Below are 21,133 nucleotides of genomic sequence, written 5' to 3'. Positions count from 1 at the left end.
GGCGGTAAGAAGCTGGGAACAAGGGGGGCGGGGCGGGGGATGGAGGGGGGCAGCTGGGGAGGGGAAAGGGCTGAGGATCTGGAGATGAGAGGGTAGAGACCCTCCTGGGATGAGAGGCACGTGTTTGGGAGGGAGATTGGATCCTCAGGGTGAGAGGCATGAATTTGAAGCGGAGGGTGGGGATCTAGAGGTGAGGGGGTGGGGGTGGGGGGTGAGGAGTCTAGAGGTGAAGGGCATTGCAGGGAGGGTTTGGGTCTTATAGCACAAGAGGTTTGCTTGTGAGGAGAGACTAGGAATACAGGTATGTGATGTCAGTGGGGCATATAGTGGTGAGAGGGCGTGCGCTTGCGTGTGCGCATGTGGAGAGGAGGGGAGGGGAGAGGAGAGGAGAGGAGAGAGATTGAGAGAGAAAGCGGTGGCGAGGATGTCCCAGGCATGTGGGAGTGTTGCGGGAGGAGAGTGAGACTTGGGTGGAGGTGGGTTTAGCCAGACCCTGGGGATCCAGGAATATGGTCTCTGGAATTGTTGGAGTTCAGATAGTTCAAGAATTCAAGTTTCAGATCCTCTAAGCTACACTTGATCTTAGTCAAATGGCTGAAAAGTGATGATTCTTTAAAGAAAGCCTGAACCCTGTAGTGGCCACACGCTGGCCTGCTAACTGTAAGGTCAGCAGTTTGCAATCACTAGCTGCTCCTCCTGTGGAGGAGGAGTGCTTTCTCTGCTCCCTTAAGGAGTTGAGTCTCAGAAACCCACAGGGACAGTTCAACCCTGACCTATAGGGTTGCTAAGAGTCACAACCGACTCAATGGCAGTGGTTTTTTTTGGTGGTGTTGTGTTTTTTTTCTTTCTTTTAATCTAAAGAACATTCTGAGTTCGAGTCTCACTATGCTTCCTACTAATTTCTAGTTCTTCTGAGCCACTGTTAAAATTGTTTTCATAACACCCCTTTCTTGTGCCAGTTATTTTTATTGTGACTCCTTTCAAGCACCCACACACAAAAGAGTGGGGAATAATATAAGGAACACCCACATTATTAACCAACCAACACGTTAGATAAAAAGCTACAGAGGTGGTCAGAAGTATTTCTCTGAAAACTACGTTGTGACTGCCACCCAGAGAGCATGCTTTCCGCTTTAGCAGGCAAAACAGCTTTTCCTGTCACTCGGGACTCACTTGTCCCCTCCAGCCCCCTCTGTGAGGGTAACCCGGGGGCACAGCGGTTAAAGCTTCCGCTGCTATCGAAAAGGTTGGCAGTTTATGCCCAGCAGACACTATGGGTCAAAGATGGAGCGGTCTGCTTCAATACAGATTATTCCCAGTGTTATTAAGTGCATCCCAACTCGTAGAAACTCTATGGACAGAAGAGAACTTCCCAATAGGGTTTCTGAGGCATTAGTAATCTTTACTGAAGCTGACTGCCACCCTCTCCCCCAGAGCCATGGATTGAAACCAATGGCTTTTGGCCTAGCAGCTAAGCACTTTGAATACTGTACTCCAGGGCCCCTTTCCATGAAGATTGCATTGTTAGGCGCCCTGGATTAGGTTCTGACACATAGTAGCCCCACGGAAAACAGGATGAGACACTGCCTGGTTCTACATCATTGGTATGTTTGAGCACATTGTTGTAGCCACTGGGTCAATCCATCTATTTGCCCTATCTTCCTCATTTTCATCGATCTAAGCATGATGTCCTTGTTCAGGGTTTACTTCCTCCTAATAATATATCAAAAATACGAGAAACAGTGTATGAGCCCCCAATAAAACGATTTAAAAAAATACGAGAAACGAAGTTTGGTCATCCTTTCTTTCAAGAAATCTTCCGGATAAACATCTTCCAAGACAGATTTGTTTGCGCTTCTGACATTCCATTGTACACTGATCATGCAAATTCTCAGTTATTTCATCTTCCTAGTTCATCACTCCATTTTCACACTGCCTCTGCGGAGAGTGAACAGCACCATAGCTTGGATCAGATGCACGTAATTCTCACAGAGGTCTTTTGCAGTAGATTTACCCAAAGCAATCATACTTTGACCTTTTGTAAAAGAAGATTTTTTTATGGTGAGTTGGGAAAATGTTGACAGAACAGATCATCTTTTGGGTCAACTATTCACACACATTTTGTTTACTCTCATTGATTGCTGTCCCCACAATGAAACATTACTTCGTTCACTTCCTCCTTGTGTTTTTTATTTTTGTTTCTGGCCTTCCTTCTTTCTTAATCCTTCTGAACGTTGTCCTCGAGTAATCTCTGCCCTTTTGATCTCAAATAATTGATTAGTCTATTATGTGTGTATACCTCCTTGCTTTATGGTTCTCCTTATTGAGCTGTTTATTGCTTGGTTGAAAACTTGAATTTGGGTGGTGAATTCAGGTCCAGTCCTGACGGGCAACTATGGGTCATAGTCTCAGAGGTTCCACCGGTCTCTACCCAACCAGCAAGTCTGGTCTTTTTATGATTTTGATTTTGGTTCACAATTTTCTCTCACTCTTATGCAGAGTAAGGTTACTTGACTGCTGCTTCTGTGAGCACTGATAGAGGATCCACAGGAAATAAAATCCTTCACAATTTTTATCCAGTTGTCATGATCTTGCTAATGGGCCCAGGGGTGAGGATTTTCGTTTTGCTCATGTTGAGGTGCACCCCATACGGACAGTTGTAGTCTTAGCTCTTCGTCAATCAATGCTTCGAATCCTTTTCACTTTCAGCAAGCAAGAATGTATCATCAGTTGCAGATTGTTCATGAATCTTCCTCCAATCTTGAGTCTGCATTCTTCTTCCTATAGACAAGCTTCTCAGATTATTATACACCTTAAGGTTTATCATCAACTTTATGGGGCAGTGCTCCTGTGTCCGATAGGGTCACTAGGCGTCAGAATGGTCCACCTGTGAAACCACACCTGCCAGTCATGCCCCTCAGTAGACTTGACACTGGCTGAGCTCACATCCTCGTGTCAAAATGAAGAGACAACTGAGGCCGAGAGTCTTTCTGGCTTACCAGGATGATGATTCTAGGACAGTGCCTTGTCTGCTCATTTCTCTGGGGGCCCCCGACTGTCTCAGAGATTCTGAGAAGATCAGATTTTGAAACGGATCCACTGAGGTTGTTTTTTTTCCTTTTCTCTTTTGAATTTTCATGAATGCATGAGCCATGACAATTTGTGGTCTTTTGTAGACACCTAGCTCTATAGACCAGGAGCCACGGTGACACGGGGGCTAACTGAAAAAGGTCGGTGCTTTGAATCTACTAACCACTTCACAGAAGAAAGATTGGACCATCTGTAAATATTTTAACAATCAATAAAGATTTACCACCTTGGACATCTTATGGGTCTGTTCTATTGGGTGCCTGTGAATTTAATTGAATTGAATTGATTCATTGACAATGGGTTTTCAGAGGTTAGGCCTGCAGTCAGCACGTGACTATTGCTCGTTAAACCTTGGAGCTTGCTGAGAGAAAGGGAAACACTACACCACACAGAGTGATATGAGCTCTCTTTTTTACCTTGTGTTTTGCACAGAGACAAGAACTGCACAGCCATCTGGGAGGCCTTTAGTGTGGTGCTGGACAAGGACCCCTGCTCTGTGCTTCCCTCTGACTACGACCTTTTTATTAACCTCTCGAGGCACTCTATTCCCAGAGACAAGGTAACTCCACACACATCCATGTCTCGCAGTTTAACCCATTCAGTGGCTCCACGGAAAACAAACCTAGCTTCTATAAAGACAATAGTCCAGAAAACCCAATGGAGGAGCCCTATTCTGCAATTCATGGAATTGCCATGAATGGGAATCAACCCCACAGCAATGAAGTTGGTAGTGGGTTTGATAGAGATGTGGGATACATGGATCAGACTTGGGGTTAGCTGACCCAGAGACCTGTAGTGTCATTTCCCCAGAAAGCAACACAATGTGTGTACCAAACTGTCTGGTAGGAAGGGGACCCTGGATCTCCTATCCTTGACATCATAGTTGGCTGAAATAGCTCTCCCAAGTGAACAAGATCATGCCTTTCACACTGGGCCTCCACATGTGCAGACTTCTGAGTGAATGACTTCCATCTTAACTGGCTCAAAAGGCCTGAGTGGAAATTCAGAATACCTTCATCCCAAGTGTCTTCCTGGGAAACAAATCTCTCTTTTCAATGGACTTCTAGATTGTGTTTTTCAGGGCAGTGGTGGTTCCTGGGTAGATCTCTCACCTTCCATGTATTCTCAGTGAATACCCCTCACGTGCAGCTACCACCTGTGTGTCAGTGGAAACTTGATGCTGCTATGAAACTAAACAGGTCTCTGGGGAAGATTTCAGACTAAGGAGGATAGGAAGGCAGGCCTGATAATCTGCTTTTGAAAATCAGCCCATGAAAACCGGGTGGATCACAATGATCAGAACTGCAGCAGATCGTGGGGATGGTGCAGGGGTGAATAGTGTTTCCTTTCACGATGCCTGGGCTTGTCATGAGTCAGGGGCCAACTTGATGGTAGCGAACAAGATTGTATTTATTCAGTTTCTTTAAGAAAGCCACATTTCAACATCCTGTCTGTACTCCTAGGGGAAACTTATGGAAAGTGCTTGCTTGGAACATTACTTTCATTGAAAGGAAATCAGCAACCATGATTATTTTTCTAACAATGATCCTGCACTTGATGTTCTCATTGTCTAGTACTAGCAAAGGTAGGAAATGAAGCTGTGAGTTTTAAAGATATATTAGACTCAAGTATGGTTTACATATTTCCTGCCCATTGGGTGTTTCCCAATTAAGCACAGGTCAGATGAGCTAGCAAGGGAATATTGGTACTCATCCTCTTGTTACATGAAAGCACTTTGGAAACTATAGAGCAATGGTTCTCAACCTGTGGGTCACGACCCCTTTGGGGGTCGAACGACCCTTTCACAGGGCTCACCCCATTCATAACAGTAGCCAAATTATAGTTATGAAGTAGCAACAAAAATAATTTTATGGTTGGGGGTCAACACAACATGAGGAACTGTATTAAAGGGTCGCGGCATTAGGAAGTTGAGAACCACTGCTCTAGATTATAGTATAAAAGGAATGTATGTTGGTGGCATTTCACACATTGAGAGTTGCTTTCTGTGGACCTCATATCATCCTAACAAGAGCTGTGAAAGAAGAGAAAGGGCTCATTATCCCCACTTGCCTGATCTCACGTCTGAAGGTCAAGGAGTTGAGATGCATTGGTCACTAGCATACATCCAGCATCCAAAAGAGCCAGCACTCCCACTGGAGTCTCTAGGTCCATCTTAGTGCAGGAATCTTTGCACAGATTATTGTGGTTCTGGGAAGATACTATCATTGGCCACCCTTGTAATCAATAGAGGAGCGATGGTAGGACTCTCATAATGGTCAATAAAAGACAAAACTCATTTATTGTGTAGCAAGTCAGAGATGAATATGAAATTGGATTGCCTGACTTGTTCTGATCTGGTGCTTGAAAAACTTGTTCTGATGACATTTTGCATCTGAATTTTCTTTTCTTTTGTTTTCCTTTAGTCCTTGTTCTGGGAAAATAACCACCTGCTCGTGACCAGCTATTCAGAGAATGGCCGACGCCTCATGCCTCTGTGTGATGTGCTGTATGGCCGGGTGGGAGATTTCTTGAGCTGGTGTCGACAGAAAAATGCTTCTGGTAAAATGCCTGCACAGATAACAAAAAAAAAAATCAGAACTTCTTTTTCTAATGCATTTAGTGCATGTATATTCATTTGTACAAATGTTTTTTTAATGTGTTTAATTTATTAACCTTTTCATATGAGGAGTGAAATTTTATGCAACAAACTGGTTTTCCATTGAACACTTCATGTACTTTTGATTCGTGACATTGCTTGCAACCCCATTATGTAACAGCACACTTCCTGCTTTTCCCCGTGCTTCCATTGTCTTTGCCTTTCTTCCCTGCCCCTTTCTTTCTCCTGACTCTTCTCCTTAGGTGAAGGCTGCCCTTTTGATCTCATATGGTCGACTGATTGTCCACCTTACTGGTTTGTCTATTGTTTGGCTAAAGTTGACTTCCAGTCCAGACCTGAAGGGTCTCTAAAGGTCATAGTTGTGGGAGCTCCCCCAGTCTCTAGCAAACCAGTAAGCTTGGTCTTTTAATTTATGCAACTATTTTTTCCATTTATATCCATTTGTCTCATTTGTTTCCACCAAAACCCTCTGGGGTGGATGCTTGTTGTTTGTTGGTATTAGGTATAAATTGGTTCCAGCTCACAGGGACCCTATTTATAAAGAAGGAAACACGGTGTCATCCTCACAATTGTTATTACACTTGAGCCCATTGTGGGAGTAATGGTTCTGATGATACAGGACTTGCAGTAAGACACTTTATATAGACCTTTCACATCGAAGACATGAGAGACTTAGTGAAACAGATGTTGATGATCAACCTGCAAGTCTGGGCTTTAGTGCAAGGATAAAGCAGTGGATTGGATATTGTCTGGCAGGAGAAGCTGAATAAAAGTGGTTGGAGAGGAGTTAGAAGTGTGAATTATCAGCTGATCTGAAGCAATGTGGCCATCTTGAGTTTCCGCAAGCAGCATTGCATCCAGACAGTGGCTGGCACAGGAATGACTGGCAACAGGGAAAGTGAGATCCTCCTTGTTTCCCTCACCCTTCTAATGACTAGAAGTGTAACCCGCATGCACTCTGACCCGCTACAAACCCTGCTCCATCTGAGGTCATAACCTCACCCTCCTGAATCAGATGCCAGGAGCACCACCCGTGTCTAGAGTTTGAGAACTTTATCTCTTCAGACAAGCATGAAATGTTATGCAAGATCCTTAGCCACCTCTAAAGGGATGGGAACTCTTTCCATATCCAACTGCTCTGATCCCTAACGCCTTCCACATTGCATCAGTAGTCTCATGGTTTCCTCGGGTTGCTCTGTTTCTATTCATCAAGCTTCTCTCAACTTCTTTGCCCTTCTTATTTTTGTTCTATGGTAAATGTTGACATCTGGGCTCAGAGAGATGATTGCATATTTTTGTTCACTTGTTTTTACATAAAAGGAGCACATAACTGAAGAATGATACTGTTTATTTTGTGATCCAATCTGTCAAATAATGAAATAGTGCTGTTATTTAGAAGCCGGTAATTATTCTCCAATTTTTTCCTGTGAGCATTTGAGGTTGCTTCCAAACTTCATGGAAAATTCCATTATCATTTCATTCTTTTTTTCCCATGAACTTTTTGAAGCCCCATATAGGCTACTTTTATCAGGGTAAGAAAACACGTACTCTGATGTCAGCTACCATTTAAATGGTATGAACCATTTTAAAATCAACTTCCCTGATCCCAAATGACATATAAATATGGCCCATTCTTTCCCACCCCACCCTGTAAGCTCCTCAGTTGGTATTTGTTGCCAATACACACTGTTTTGCCTAGTCTCCCACCCTATTTTTCTCTCTTATTTATTTATTTTTGCAGGAGATAAATGGAGATTTCTACTCTCATAAATAGTTACAGTCTCAGAAACTCTGAGGGGGTAATTCTACTCTGTCCTATAAGGTCACTAAAAAATGGCATCAACTCGGTGGCAGTGAATTCTGATTTTTCATCCTTTCATTCTCTGCTATCATTTTTTCTTTGTTTCCTTCGGCTTCTCCTTTACCTTTTGTCTTATTGATTTTCATTTTTCCTCCTTAATTTTACTTTTTCTTTACCTTTAATTTTTTATTGCCTTTTTTAGTTATCAGATTATTTTTTCCTATTACTATTTGACTGTTATCCCTTGCATGTTTTAAAAAAAATTATTAAATACTTTTATTGGACACTCTGACAGCTCTTATCACAATCCATACATTCATCCATTGTGTCAAGCATAGTTGTACATATGTTGCCATCACCATTTTCAAAACATTTTCATTGTACTTGAGCCCTTGATATAAGCTCCTCATTTTTTCCTCTCCTTCCCCCACCCAACCTCCCTCATGAACCCTTGAAAATTATAAGTGATTATTTGCATATCTTACATCATTATCTGTCTCCCTTCACCCACTTTTCTGTTGTTCATCCCCCTGGGTGGGGGTTAAATTTCCAAAACCTAAGACAAAGAAAGAATCCTGAAAGCAGCCTTGGAAAACCTAAAAGTTACTTAGAAAGGGGAACCAACAAGACAAGGCTCTGATTTTCAGCAGAAATCATTCAGATAAGAAGGCAATGAGGTGAGATACACACACATATGTATGTGTGTGTATGTATATATATATATATATCCAAAAGAAAAAAAATTGCTTGAAAAAAATTATACACACAGAAAAATCGTCTCTCAAATATGATGGTGAAATTAGTACATTTCCACATAATTAGAAGTTGAAGGAATTTGTAAAAATAAGACCAACCTGGAAAGAAATACTAAGGAAGTTTTTTTGAACATAGACAACTCTACAATCATATTAGATTTTGTTAGATTTTAATACGTGACTTTCAAGGAAGGATGCTGTTGTTAAGTGCCATTGAGTCAGCTCTGACCCATAGAGACCCTGAGCACAACAGAATGAAACACTGCATGGGGCTGCACCATCCTAACAATTGTTCCGATGCTTCAGCCCATTGATACAGACCACTCTCCCCAACAACATAAAAATATAGATTGTTTTCATGCACAAATCAAATTTTCTTCAGAATAAACCATGTGTTAGGTCACAAGGCAAATATCAATAATTTTTAAAACATTGACACATTACAAACCATCTTCTCAGATCACGATGCTATAAAATTTGAAATTAGCAATACAGAGATCAAGGGAAATTAATTATATGGAAATTGAGTGATACTTTGCTTAAAAACTACTAGGCAATAGGAGAAATAAAATTAAAAAATTTAAAAATTCCTTGAATCAAATGATCATGAAAACTCAACATAACCATACTGTTGGGATACAGCAAAAAAAAAAAAAAAAAAGCCGAAAAGGCAAAAAAAAAAAAAAAAAACAACGAACAAAAAAAAAAAAAAAAAAACAAAATCAAAATCTTAACATCTCTAACAATCAGATAAAAACAGCAAAAGTGAAGGAGAAATATATTTCCATTAAGCCTTTGGTGAATCCCCTCTAACTATAGACCAGAGATATAAATAGCCTTACTAGTATGCAGAGTGCATTAGAAAACGGATTACTGCAAATGCGATTGGGTCAAAATTTAGTACCTTATAATTTGATTTCCCTTTTGACTCATTTTAAATTTGTGTTAGCTTTTTATATTTTCTGTTTTATTTTTGATTGAGGCTTTTCTTTGTTTTGTTACTGCTATTGATTTTCATGTTTTCCTGTATATGAAATCCAGATGGTTACATCGATAGAGACAGTGACTAGATTAATGGTTTTGAGTGATAGGGTGGGGGAGCTTGGAGGGAAAATGGGGAGCTAATAATAATGAATATATGCAAGAAGAAAATGTTCTAGAGTTGTTTGTGATGATGATTGTTCCACTCTTTTTAATGTGATTGAACTACTGAATTATATAGTATGTGAATTGTATGTCAATAAAACTGTTAAATGAAATAAATGAATAAAGCAGAAAAATAAGCCTATACTCACCAGAATAAAACAAAGAATAAAGATTAGAACAGAGATAAATGAAACAGAAAAACAATGGGAAGAATCAAGAAGACAAGGAATTGGTTCTTTGAAATGATTAACAAAATTGACAAACCACTGGTAAATCTAACAAATAAAAAGGAGACCTGTGTTAGGCAGGGTTCTCCAGAGTAACAAAATCAGGACACTTATGATTATATGTATGTGTGTGTGTGTGTGTGTGTGTGTGTGTGTACAGGTTTATACAGTGAGAAGGAATAGAACAGCTAATTAGTCCACACAGCAGTACAGAGGACTCAGTTCAACTCATTTTTGTGGAACAGTTAATATGCTGGAAACCCTCCAACTCATGTGGACTGTTGGTTCAAGGTCAAGGAAGCAAATGCTGGAATCCTCCCTTGGGCAAGGTAGGCAGAGTCTTCTCTTAGGCAACAAACAGCAGAGTGGGTAGCACAGGAGGCCCAGCTGGGTTATCTAACTCAAGCAATGCAAGGTGACAGGATCCACCAGCCACAACCTCAAGAAAGGTATGCACCAGCAACATGATGAAGCAGGTCTCAAAGAAACCTCAAGCTCTAGTGACACTATCCATGAGTTGGCTGGGTCCACAGGCATTGTAACACACAGGTTGAGGCAGAAAACTAGGTAAAGCAGCAGCACACTGGTCTGATCACTAGAGAGCAAGAGAGACAGGAGCGGACCTTGCAGAGCCATTTCTCTTTTTGCCCTCCAATCAATCAGGGACCTGATTAATCCCACATGTTCCTATTGACCAGATTTGGACAATAAACCTAACTATCACACAATGTAAATGGCCTGAAAAAGAAATAGGTAACCCCACAACAGAACCAATGGAAACAAAGAGATGCTAACAGAGTCTTTAAAGAACAGTACTCTAACAAAATTGAAAACCTAGAGAAACAGGAACATTTCCAGAACCTACCTAAACTAATATACACTGAAGTAGAAAACATGAACAAACCCATAATAAAAGAAGAAATTGAACAGGCTATTAAAACACTCCCTACCAATGTAGCCGAGAGGAATTACCAAAACCTGAATGAAGGCCAAACATGATAGTGAGACAGGAGGAAAGTAAAAGGAAGTAGAGGAAAGAACTGGGAGGCAAAGGACATATTAGAGTTCTATATACAGGTATGTATATATGTAAATACATTTCTATATAATGATAGGGGAATAGATCTATGTACATATATTTATTTATAAAGTATTATGGCCCCAGATGGACATTGGGCCTCTACTTAAGTACTCCCTTAATGCAAGAACACTTTTGTTCTACTAACATGGCACTCTGTGGTGCTTACCTTCCTTGACATGATCACTGAAGACAATGCGGGTACATAAGCACCTACAGGGAGAATATCTCTAAGCATCTGACCTCCTACCATGTGCTGGCAAACAGCCTCTAAGGTTTGGCATATCTTTGGGGGACACAAAGCTGGGGAAAAGTCTTTTTATATCCCACAGATAGAAACCCTTCATATTAATGTAATGATCTAAGTGTAACCCCGATACCAAAACCAGATAGAGATATCACTAAAAAAAGAAATTATAGATTAATGTTCCTCATGAACACAGATGCAAAATTCTCAACAAGTTCCTACCCAAGGGAATCCAGTGTGTATGTGTGTGTATGCTGTTGTTAGGGCCATGAGTCATCCCAACCAATAGTGTCCCTATCCCAACAGAAACACATTGCACGGTCCTACGTCAACCTCACAATTGTTCCTATGCTTGAATCCACTGTTGCAGCCAATGTGTCAATCCATCTCCTTGAGGGCCCTGCTCTTTTTGCTGTTTCTCTACTTTACCAAGCATATTGTCCCTCTTCAGGGACTGGTCTCTCCTGACATTATGTCGAGATTATGTAAGATGAAGTCTTGCCATGCTTGCTTCTAAGTACATCACATTCAATTCATACCAGCTATGCAAGGATAGTACAATGTTAGTAAAACAATCAATGTAAACCATCACGTAAATAAAATAAAGAGAAAGAGCCGCGTGATCACATCATTTGAAAAAACTCCAATACCTATCCCTGTTAAAAAACAAGAAAATAGGAATAGAAGGAAAATTCCATCGTAAAGGGAATATATAAAAAACCAACAGCCAACAGTACTCTCAGTGGAGAATAACAGAATGTGTTCTCCTTGTGAATGGGAGCTAGACAATAATGCTATTTATCTACACTCCTAATCAATATTATGCTATAGAGTTGATATGCTCTGGAACCCATTTTGTGGCACAAAACAATAGCACTGGTACAATCTCTGAAATGAAACATGTTTATTCCTTTATTTTTAGGACTTGACTATGAATCTTGCCCTACATCAGCAGATTGTGAAAATAATCCAGTGGATTCTTACTGGAAAAGAGCATCCATTCAGGTAGTCCTGGGCCGGGGGGGCTGGGCACAGGTGGGACAGTGCACGTGGGAGAGAGACTTCAGACACTGAGCCATTGTGTCCCTCCTTTACTTCTCTGGGCGTCCCTTTCCCTTTTAGTATTATTCAGATTCCTTCCTTCTGCTCTAAAAGGTTGTGGGATTTACTAAGGATCTATGGGTACGGGATATAAAAAGACTTTCCCCCAGCTTTGTCTCCCCCAAAGATATGCCAAACCTTAGAGACTGTTTGCCAGCACATGGTGGGAGGTCAGATGCTTAGAGATATTCTCCCTGAAGGAAGTCAGTCATCAGTCTGGTTCACTGTACATGGGGTTCACATCCTACTGATAAGGATAGTAATTGTTTCCATAGAGAGCCAGCGAACAGGTCAAACCTGCTCAGTGGCATTCAAAGTTAGGCTGCCTTCCTGAATCTAGGATCTGCCTATCTTGTCACATGTGCCCCAATCCCTCCCCTTCCTATTTTGTGTATACTCTTGCATCACCCCCTCTTATTACTGCATTACCTATAGTACAACCCCTTCCTGTGATGTATGTCTTTAACCTCTAACTAGGGGGCTTGCATGCCCCCAAAAGATATATAAGCCTTGCTTAGTAATAAATCGCTCCCTCTCACTCCTGTAATTCCCACCTTCCACACCCTGACGTGGACCACCAAGCGGGGCTGATGTGAGCATTCTACCATGATATGCGTCTGACTTCTTTATTTAACTCTCCTATCTCTCTTGTTCTCTGTGACTTTACTATAATCTTTACTTATTATCACTGTATAACTGGGCCTGCTGGGCCTGTGATGATTTGTAAGAGGCTGACTCCCCTGACATATGGGGATAAAGTACTTGTAGTTCCTGATACAGAGAAACTATGCGTTGGATGCTAGTTATAGATGAAGATAATAAGTAATCATTATTAACATTACTTTTACATTGGGAAACTCTGTGGCAAAAGACCTCTTTTAGATTTCAAAAAGCCAGGATGTCTTTTGATGACTGAGGTCCACCTGACTCAATTGCTTCACACGGATGCAAACATTAGACCATGAAAAAGCAAGTCCAAAGAAGGATGGATGCATTTGGGTTGTGGTGCTGGTGAAGAAGATGAAATAAAGCAGACAAATGAACAAAGTTATCTTGGAGGAGGCATAGTCAGTATGCCCCGGAGAAGACGGTCTTGCTTACTTTGGATGTGTCATCAGGAGAGGTTGATTTCTGGAGAAGGACTTCATGTTCGGTCACCTAGTAGGTCAGTGGAGAAGAGGGAGTCAGACCCTCAGTGTGATGGACTGACACAGTGGCTGCAATAGTGGACTCCAACATAGGGACAATTGTGAGTATGGTGTAGCACAGCCAACGCTTTATTGTATTCTACATAAAACCACTATGAATCATCAGAGCTGACTTGACATCTAAGACCAACACCTTTGATTGATCTACCTATTGTATTTTAAGTCAATGGCATTTTTTCCCCTTTAAATTTTGGTGAAAATACATGTTGCAGAAATACTCTCCATGAGCAATTTCCGCATGTGCAATTCAGCAGTGTCAGTTCTGTTCCTCTTGTGTGTCCTCATTCTCACTGTCTCGACTCCAATCATTTCACCAGCACTGCCTTTGACTCACTGCTCCTTTAACTCCCTATCTATGCTTTAGAGCAGTGGTTCTCAACCTTCCTAATGCTGCGACCCTTTAATATCGTTCCTTATGCTGTGGTGACCCCCAACCATAACATTATTTTTGTTGATACTTTATAACTGTCATCCTGCTACTGTTATGAATTGGGGTGACCCCTGTGAAAGGGTCTTTTGACCCACAAAAGGGCCGCGACCCACAGGCTGGGAACCACTCTTTTAGAGTGACTGTTGAGAATCTGATTTCAGGTAGTTCATTAAAAGAGTATACCATAGTCATGGGTCAACATTCTTCACTAATCTAGCTAAATAGCTCCCAGGGATACTTTCAGCTCATAGTTTGAAAGTTTTATCAGAGTGATAAATTCAAAGGTTCCACTGGTCTCAAGAGGTCCAAGAAAGTCTGTGTTTTGTAAGGATTTGGAATTCTGTGCCATATTTTTCTTCTTTTGATTAGAATTCATCTACTGACTCCTTCACCAAAAAGTTCAGCAATGAGAGCAATGCCCCACCCAGTTCTTCACATCTTCTGGCAAAAGAAGCAGTAGTAGGTTAGGGACCAGTTTCTTCTCTGACTCTTTGGCCTCCTTGCTCTGCCAATCTAGGCAAATAGAGACCTCGCATGTATCTTGGATAGTCACAGTGGCTTTGAGGTTTAAGACTCCAGATTCTATTCAGCAGTGAGTTCAACAGGAACCCTAAAAACAGTATTAAGCCCATTTATTGGAAAGTTCCATGAAATGGAATACGTCTTGTGAACAAAGCTGTGGTTGGCAGTCCTTGGGCGTGTCTCCTTACTTGCTTTCTGGAATCCTAATAGGTTTTCACACCCTTGTCCCTTTACACTGCTAAATAAGGTCAGTGGTTCTAACTCACCAGCCCCTCCACTGAAGAAAGCTGTGGCTCTCTACTCTGATAAAGATCAACAGCTCAGGATACTTTGGCTTGATCTGGTTTTAATATTTTCTGTCCCCCCCTCCCTATTTGGCTTTATTTCTATTGTATTTTGTCATTGTGTGTAGCTTTTTTGAATCTTTGCCATGTGTTTTTCTACATGTTTTTCAGTATATGAAACCCAGGATTGATGAACCTACAGAGACAACAGCTAGAATAAGAGTTCCTGGGGGCAGGTGGGGGGGGCGGGGGAAACTGATATCAAGGAGTTCAAGAAGGAAGAAAATGTTTTGAAACAGATTGAGGTAGCAATTGTACAATACTGCTTGATGTGGAAGGGAAAGATATCTGGATTCACTTTTAAGAAAATGGTTTGGGGGATAGAAAAGATTTACAGTATCAGAAACCTGATGGCGTAGTTCTACTGTTTCCTATAAGGTTGCTACACATTGGAATTGACTTGATGGCTGTGGTGATTGGTGCCTTTTAAGGTAGTTGTAACCATATGACTAATATTGTCCAATGAAATGTGAGCAGGCGTGATCCCTGTGACTTCCAGGTGTGTGGTTTCACAATTGTGCCCTCTTCTTTCCATGGCAGTCAGAGATTTTACAGAGGTGGGGCTTCATCAGCCTGGACCAGAGGGAGACTTTGCAGAGCCAAATCCAAGCCACCCATGATCATCATGTAGTGTGAGGAGGAAGCAAATCTTTGCCATTCAGTGCCGCTGGGATCTGAGGGTTGTTTATTATGGTGGCATACTAGTTTTATTCCAGCTGATAGGTTGTAATTTCTTCTTACTTTTTTAAAGGTAGAGTCTCGGATATGGATTCCTGAGCCTGTGCTCTTGACATGTCAACGCAACTTACTTTCTGAAAATGATAATAGGTTGCGCCTCTACCAGCTGTGTGTGTGTGTGTGTGTGTGTGATCAAATTGATCACATCCTTGCTAATTAGGAAACAAAACAAAGCAACAACAGCAAGCAAAACAAAACCAAAAAACCCCCAAACCTGTTCATTTTCTAGGTGATAAATGGCATGTTTCAATTTCCTTGAAAACTTCTCATTTCTCTTTGCAGTATTCTAGGGATAGTTCTGGGGTGATCTATGTCATGCTGAATGGTTCAGATCCAAACGGAGCTTATCCAGTCAAGGGGTAAGATCACCACCACCACCAAGCACAGTGGAATGTGCCAAATGTTTATGTCATTGATTAAAATGGACCCTATAGAGAATCATCTGGTGCCCTGTTGTCTTGGTTATCTAGAACTGTGTTACCATTTTGAACACCCAGAACTTTATTTTTTCATGAGTCAGGAAGCCAGAACAAGTCTGAATTCAAGCTTTCTCCCTCTGTTGGCTCATCAGGAGGTGGCAGGGGAGCTGTCCTGGTCTCTTCAACTTCTACTTTCTGGCTCCCAGGAGATCCCCAAGCCCCAAGTGGTTGGCATCTATCTTCCCCCCATCTGTGTTTGCATCATCTGCTTCTCTTCTGTTGAGTAAGAGATGGACTCAAGATACAGCCTACACTCGTCCTGTATCATTAGCAAAGACAACTCCTTCCCAAATGGAAGTGCAACCACAGGTTTCGAAGTTAGGATTTACACACATGCACACACACATGCACACACACACACATGCACACACATTTTTGAAGTGCTAATCTAATGCTTGCTTTGATACATTCAAGTAAAACATAAAAAGTTGAGTGAGCTGGTAATCAGAGCCATTCATGTGCATACAGCTACATGGTAATGACAAATGCATGAGTAAAGTAGGTAGTCTGAAGATTCAAAGCAAAACAAAACCCCAAACCAACCAAATTCAAAAGTTTCTTTTATAAAGTAATGTTTAATAAGTCTACAATTGAAGTAAGAAAAACAAACAAATAAACCCAGCATCTTACTACTTTAGAACTTTAAGGAATGTTTTCCTGGTTTCTCAGTTTTTTTGCAGACTATGAAGTTCCATTCCTCCAGAAGGATAAAATCACACGAATTGAGATCTGGGTGATGCATGAAATCGGGGGGCCCAATGTGTAAGTACTGATGCTGTGGGTGAAGAGTAATTGGGCACATATGCTTTTTTGGGGGTATCATATGCCTTCATTCATCTTCATTTTGGGAGGAAGGGAAAGTCTTCACTGTTTCTGAAATGTTGGGTAGAGATTTTCTGAGACTGACCTGTCCTGATCCCAGAGAGAAAACCTTCTTTATACAGGCTGCTCCACCCTGCCAGGGAAAATCAGGTTCCTTCTTGAGTGACATGGGCAACTTTGGATAAGCAAGTTTGTCTGTTAGGTCAAGATATGTTCTCTTTCTGGTCATTTGAAGCCCCAAAGCCTCCCACCCTAGGGGCTCTTAGCATTGACCCAGGGCTCTGAGATTAAGACATTATTCTTGGAGACTAGTCAGCTCCACTATTGGGCTCTCAGATAACTTAACCAAGCATTCTTTTAAGATACACATTTTCTGTGGGGACCACTTGTTAGGTCCCATCGGGCTGGTTCTGACCTATAGTGACCCTAAGCACAACAGAATAAATTACCACCTGGGGCGATGCTGGCAAACACTCCCTATAAAACACGGAAGCTCATTTGGTTTATAGAGAGCCCAGTGAAGCTGCAGCCTCAGCACAGCTGGGAGGCCATGGTGGAGCTCAGAGGTAGGCTGGGCTGGTCCTTCAGGGCACAGTTGTCCATGGAGTCGAGGCCCACTGAGCAGACAACGTTTTGAACATATGCTCCACAGGACTTGGCACAATCTTCACAGTCCCCCAAGAACTTCTGAGGCCAAACATACAATGAGGGGTTCTGTTGCTTATCTGCTGGGCAAGAGATGAAAATAAAATGTTTAATCTATTTTCACCAGATCTATTTCTGTAAGATTGTTGTTATTAGGTGCCATCGGGTCAGTGTCAATGCACAGAGACCTGAAGCGCAGCAGAGTGAAACACTGCCCAGTCCTGTGCTGTCCTCACAATGGTTTCCATGCCTGAGTCCATTGTTGTTGCCATTGTGTCCATCCATCTCATTGAGGGCCTGCCTCTTGTTCGCTGCCGCCTGCCCCGCCCCCCCCTTATCAAGCACGAAGTCCTTTTCCAGGGACTGGTCTCTCCTGAAAATATGTCCAAAATATGTAGGATCAAGTCTTGCTGTCCTTGTGTCTAAGGCGCACTGTGGCTCTACTTCGTCCAAGACAGATACGTTTGTCCTTTTGGCAGGCCATGTTACTTTCAAAATTGCTTTCCAGCACAATAATTTAAATGCCCAATCCTTCTGTGGTCTTCCTTATTCAACGTTTAACTTTGACATGCACATGAAGCAAATGAAAATACCATGGCTTGGGTCAGGCACACCTTAGTCTTCAAAGTTTCCTTGCTTTTCAAAGCTTTAATGAGATCTTGTGCAGCAGGTTTACTGAATGCAACATGTCTTTTGATCTCTTGACTACTGCTTTAATGAGCATTGATTGTGGATCCAAACAAGACAAAATCTTGGACAACTTTTCTCCATTTAAAATGATACTACCTACTGTTCCAGTTGTGAGGATTTTCATCTGTAAGATTACAGTCATTGAAAATATGGTGGAGTGCAGTAATACTTAGGGACTTGGTAGGCCACCACCCACCACTTGTCTGTCAGTTTGTCTTACTGTGGTGGCTTGGGTGTTGCTGTGATGCTAGGATTAGAAAACCCAAAGGGAAGAAGATAATCAGTATATCTTAACCTGAAAGAATTCAAGAAAAAAAATACAAACTTAGAGATGCAATGCAGAAAGATTCTGTGGGAAAAATATTGAATGATGCAGGAAGCATCAGGAGAAGATGAAAAGAATACACAAAGTCACTGTGTCAAAAAGAACAAGTCGACATTCCACCATTTCAGGAGGCGGATATAAGCAAGAACTAATGGTGCTGAAGGAAAAAGTTCAAACTGCACTGATAGCATTAGCCAAAACCAGGCTCTAGGAATTGACGGACTACCAATTGAACTGTTTCAACAAGCTGATGAAGCACTGGAAGAACACAGTCGTCTATTCCAGGAAATTTGGAGGGACAGCTACTTGGCCAACTGTCTGGAAGAGATCAGTATTTGTACCCACTCCAAAAAGGTGACCCAGCACAATACTCAAATTATAGAACACTATCATTGATATCCCATGCAAGCAAATTTTTGCTGTAGATCATCCAACATAGGTTGCAGCAGTACTGTGCTGCAGGGTGCTGCCAGACGGTCATGCTGGATTCAGAAGAGGACATGGAACAGGGATATTATTGTTGATGACACACAGATCTTGGCTGAAAGCAGAGATTCCAGAAAGATGTTTACTTGTGTTTCATTGACTATGCCAAGGCATTCAGCTGTGCGGATCATAACAAACTATGGATAAACTTTTGAAGAATGGGAACTACAAAATATTTCATTGGGCTCATTCAGAACTTGTACATGTATGAAGAGGCAGCTGTGCCACAGTACAAGGGAATAATACTGCATGGTTGACATTAGGAAAGGTGTGTGACAGGGTTGTATTCTCATGGTTAATTCAATCAGTGTGCTGATCAAATGATCACAGAACTTGGCTTATATGAAGAAGAATGTGGTATCAGGATCAGAGGAAGGCTTATTAACCACCTGAGATATGCAGATGACACAACTTTGCTTGCTGAAAGTGAGGAGGATCTGAATCACTTGCTGATGAAGATGGATTGGTGCCTTGAGTAGTGACTACCAACTCAATATAAACAAGACCCAAATCCACACAACTAGACCTATAGATGACATCAGGATAGTTGGAGAAAGGGTTGAAGTTGTCCAAAATTTGTCTTGTTTGGATCCACAATCAATGAACATGGAAAAAGCAGTCAAGAGATCAAAGGACACACTGTATTAAGTCGATCTGCCACACAAGTATTGAAAAGCAAGGATATTACTTTGACGACTAATGTGTGCCTGACCAAACCATGGTATTTTCAAGTGCCTCATATGCATGAGAAAGTTGGACATTAAATAAAGAAGATGGACAAAGAATTGATGCATTTGAATGATGGTGCTGGAGAAGGATGTTGAAAGTACCATGGACTGCTCAAAAGACAAACCTTTCTGCTTTGGAAGAAGTATGGCCAGAACATTCCTTAGAGGCAAGGATAGAGAACATTTTTCTTATGTACTTTGAACATCTTGTCAGGGGAGACCAGTCTTCAGAGAAAGACATCATGTTTGGTAAAGTACAGGGGCATTGAAAGAGAGGAAGGCCCTCAAGGACATGGATTGACACTGTTGGTGGCAAAAATGGGTTCAAGCATAGGAAAAATGGTTAGGATAGAGCAGGACCAGGCAGTGTTTCATTCTGTTGTGTGGTAAGGTCCCTATGGGTCAGGGAGACTTCATGGCACCTAATAACAACTGTATTAGGCAGGGTTCTCTAGAGAAACAAAACCAGGGCACTTATGATTATATGTATATGTATATATATGATGATAGGTTTATACAGCAAGAAGGAATGTAATAGCTAATTAGTCCACACAGCAGTACAGAGAGCTCAGTTCAACTCACTTTCTTGGAATAGTTAATATACTGAAAGTCCTTCAACTCATGTGGGCTGCTGGTCCAAGGTCAAGGAAGCAGACAGCAGAATTCTTCCCTCAGGCTAGACAGGCAGACAGCAGACACCACAGTGGGTCAGCAACAGTCAGTAGCATGGGAACTTAGCAAAGCAGGTCCCGATGGGATCTTGAACTCAAGCAATGCACTTCGACAGGATCCACCAACCTCAAGCTCAAGCAACGGATGCACCAGCAGCACAGCAAAGCAGGTCTCAAAGGAGCCTCAAGCTCTAGCAACACGATCCATGGGTTAGCTTGGTCCACAAGTTGTGTAGCACAGGGTTGAGGCAAAGAACTCATTCAAGCAGCAACATGCTGGTCTGATCACCAGGAGGAAGAGAGAAGGGGGCAGGCCTTGGAAAGCCAATCAAACTGCAACCTGATTGAACTCCACCCAGATGTTCCTATTGGTCTAGCTGGCACAATAAAGCTAACTATCACAACAACAAACTAGGTCATCAAAAATCAGAATCAATTCAGTGGCAATGGGTTACACACACACACACACACACACACACACACACACACGTAATGCAGGATACAAAATACATTGGACAGTGCATTCCTTTTTTTTTTAAGTCTTGTGTAAATAAATATAAAACTGATGCCCTGAGGACACACACCACCATAATGACAGCAGGTCCTCCACTCTTGGGAAATGTGGGGGTGATTCTTGTTTTTTCTCAGGCTTCCTGGTGTTTTCCAAAGCTGTAGAGAATGTATGTTTTGGTGAATCCAACAGGGGTAGGCTTTGTGTCACTTTATCATGTGCAGCACAGGTGGCACTTAGTGTTCCACCCTCACAGGTGGGGAGGAACCTTCAGGAGTGTGTGCTGTGTGAGGGGGGTGGGAGTGGGCAGAACTTCGCTCAGTGGCGTTTACAGCTTCCCAGCCAGGTACCTTCCCCTGGGTATGGTCTCTAGACTTCAGATGGAGCCATTGCCGGAGCCAGCCTTGCCTGGGGCAGGAGGGGTTCCCCAGGAGCAGCCTCTGTTTCTATGTGTTTTCAGGGAATCCTGTGG

At 41.9% G+C, this 21,133-nt stretch overlaps 1 protein-coding gene across 1 annotated transcript in view; it reads left to right on the top strand.

Annotated features, from left to right (window-relative positions):
* LOC101649299 (ADP-ribosyl cyclase/cyclic ADP-ribose hydrolase 2-like) overlaps positions 1-21,133 on the top strand; it is a 42,258-nt gene that overhangs the window by 6,123 nt on the left and 15,002 nt on the right. The window contains exons 2-7 of the mRNA XM_045284389.1: positions 3,523-3,649; positions 5,514-5,649; positions 11,884-11,966; positions 15,587-15,663; positions 16,453-16,545; positions 21,122-21,129. Of these exons, the coding sequence (XP_045140324.1) occupies positions 3,523-3,649; positions 5,514-5,649; positions 11,884-11,966; positions 15,587-15,663; positions 16,453-16,545; positions 21,122-21,129 (524 nt within the window). The remainder of the gene's footprint in view (positions 1-3,522; positions 3,650-5,513; positions 5,650-11,883; positions 11,967-15,586; positions 15,664-16,452; positions 16,546-21,121; positions 21,130-21,133) is intronic.

Source organism: Echinops telfairi, unplaced genomic scaffold, assembly GCF_000313985.2.
Source record: "Echinops telfairi isolate 266 unplaced genomic scaffold, ASM31398v2 ScPeMD7_7468;HRSCAF=8506_1, whole genome shotgun sequence".
Taxonomy (NCBI): domain Eukaryota; kingdom Metazoa; phylum Chordata; class Mammalia; order Afrosoricida; family Tenrecidae; genus Echinops; species Echinops telfairi.
The sequence above is the reverse complement of the archived record's forward strand: the minus strand, read 5'-3'. Positions and strand labels throughout refer to the sequence as shown.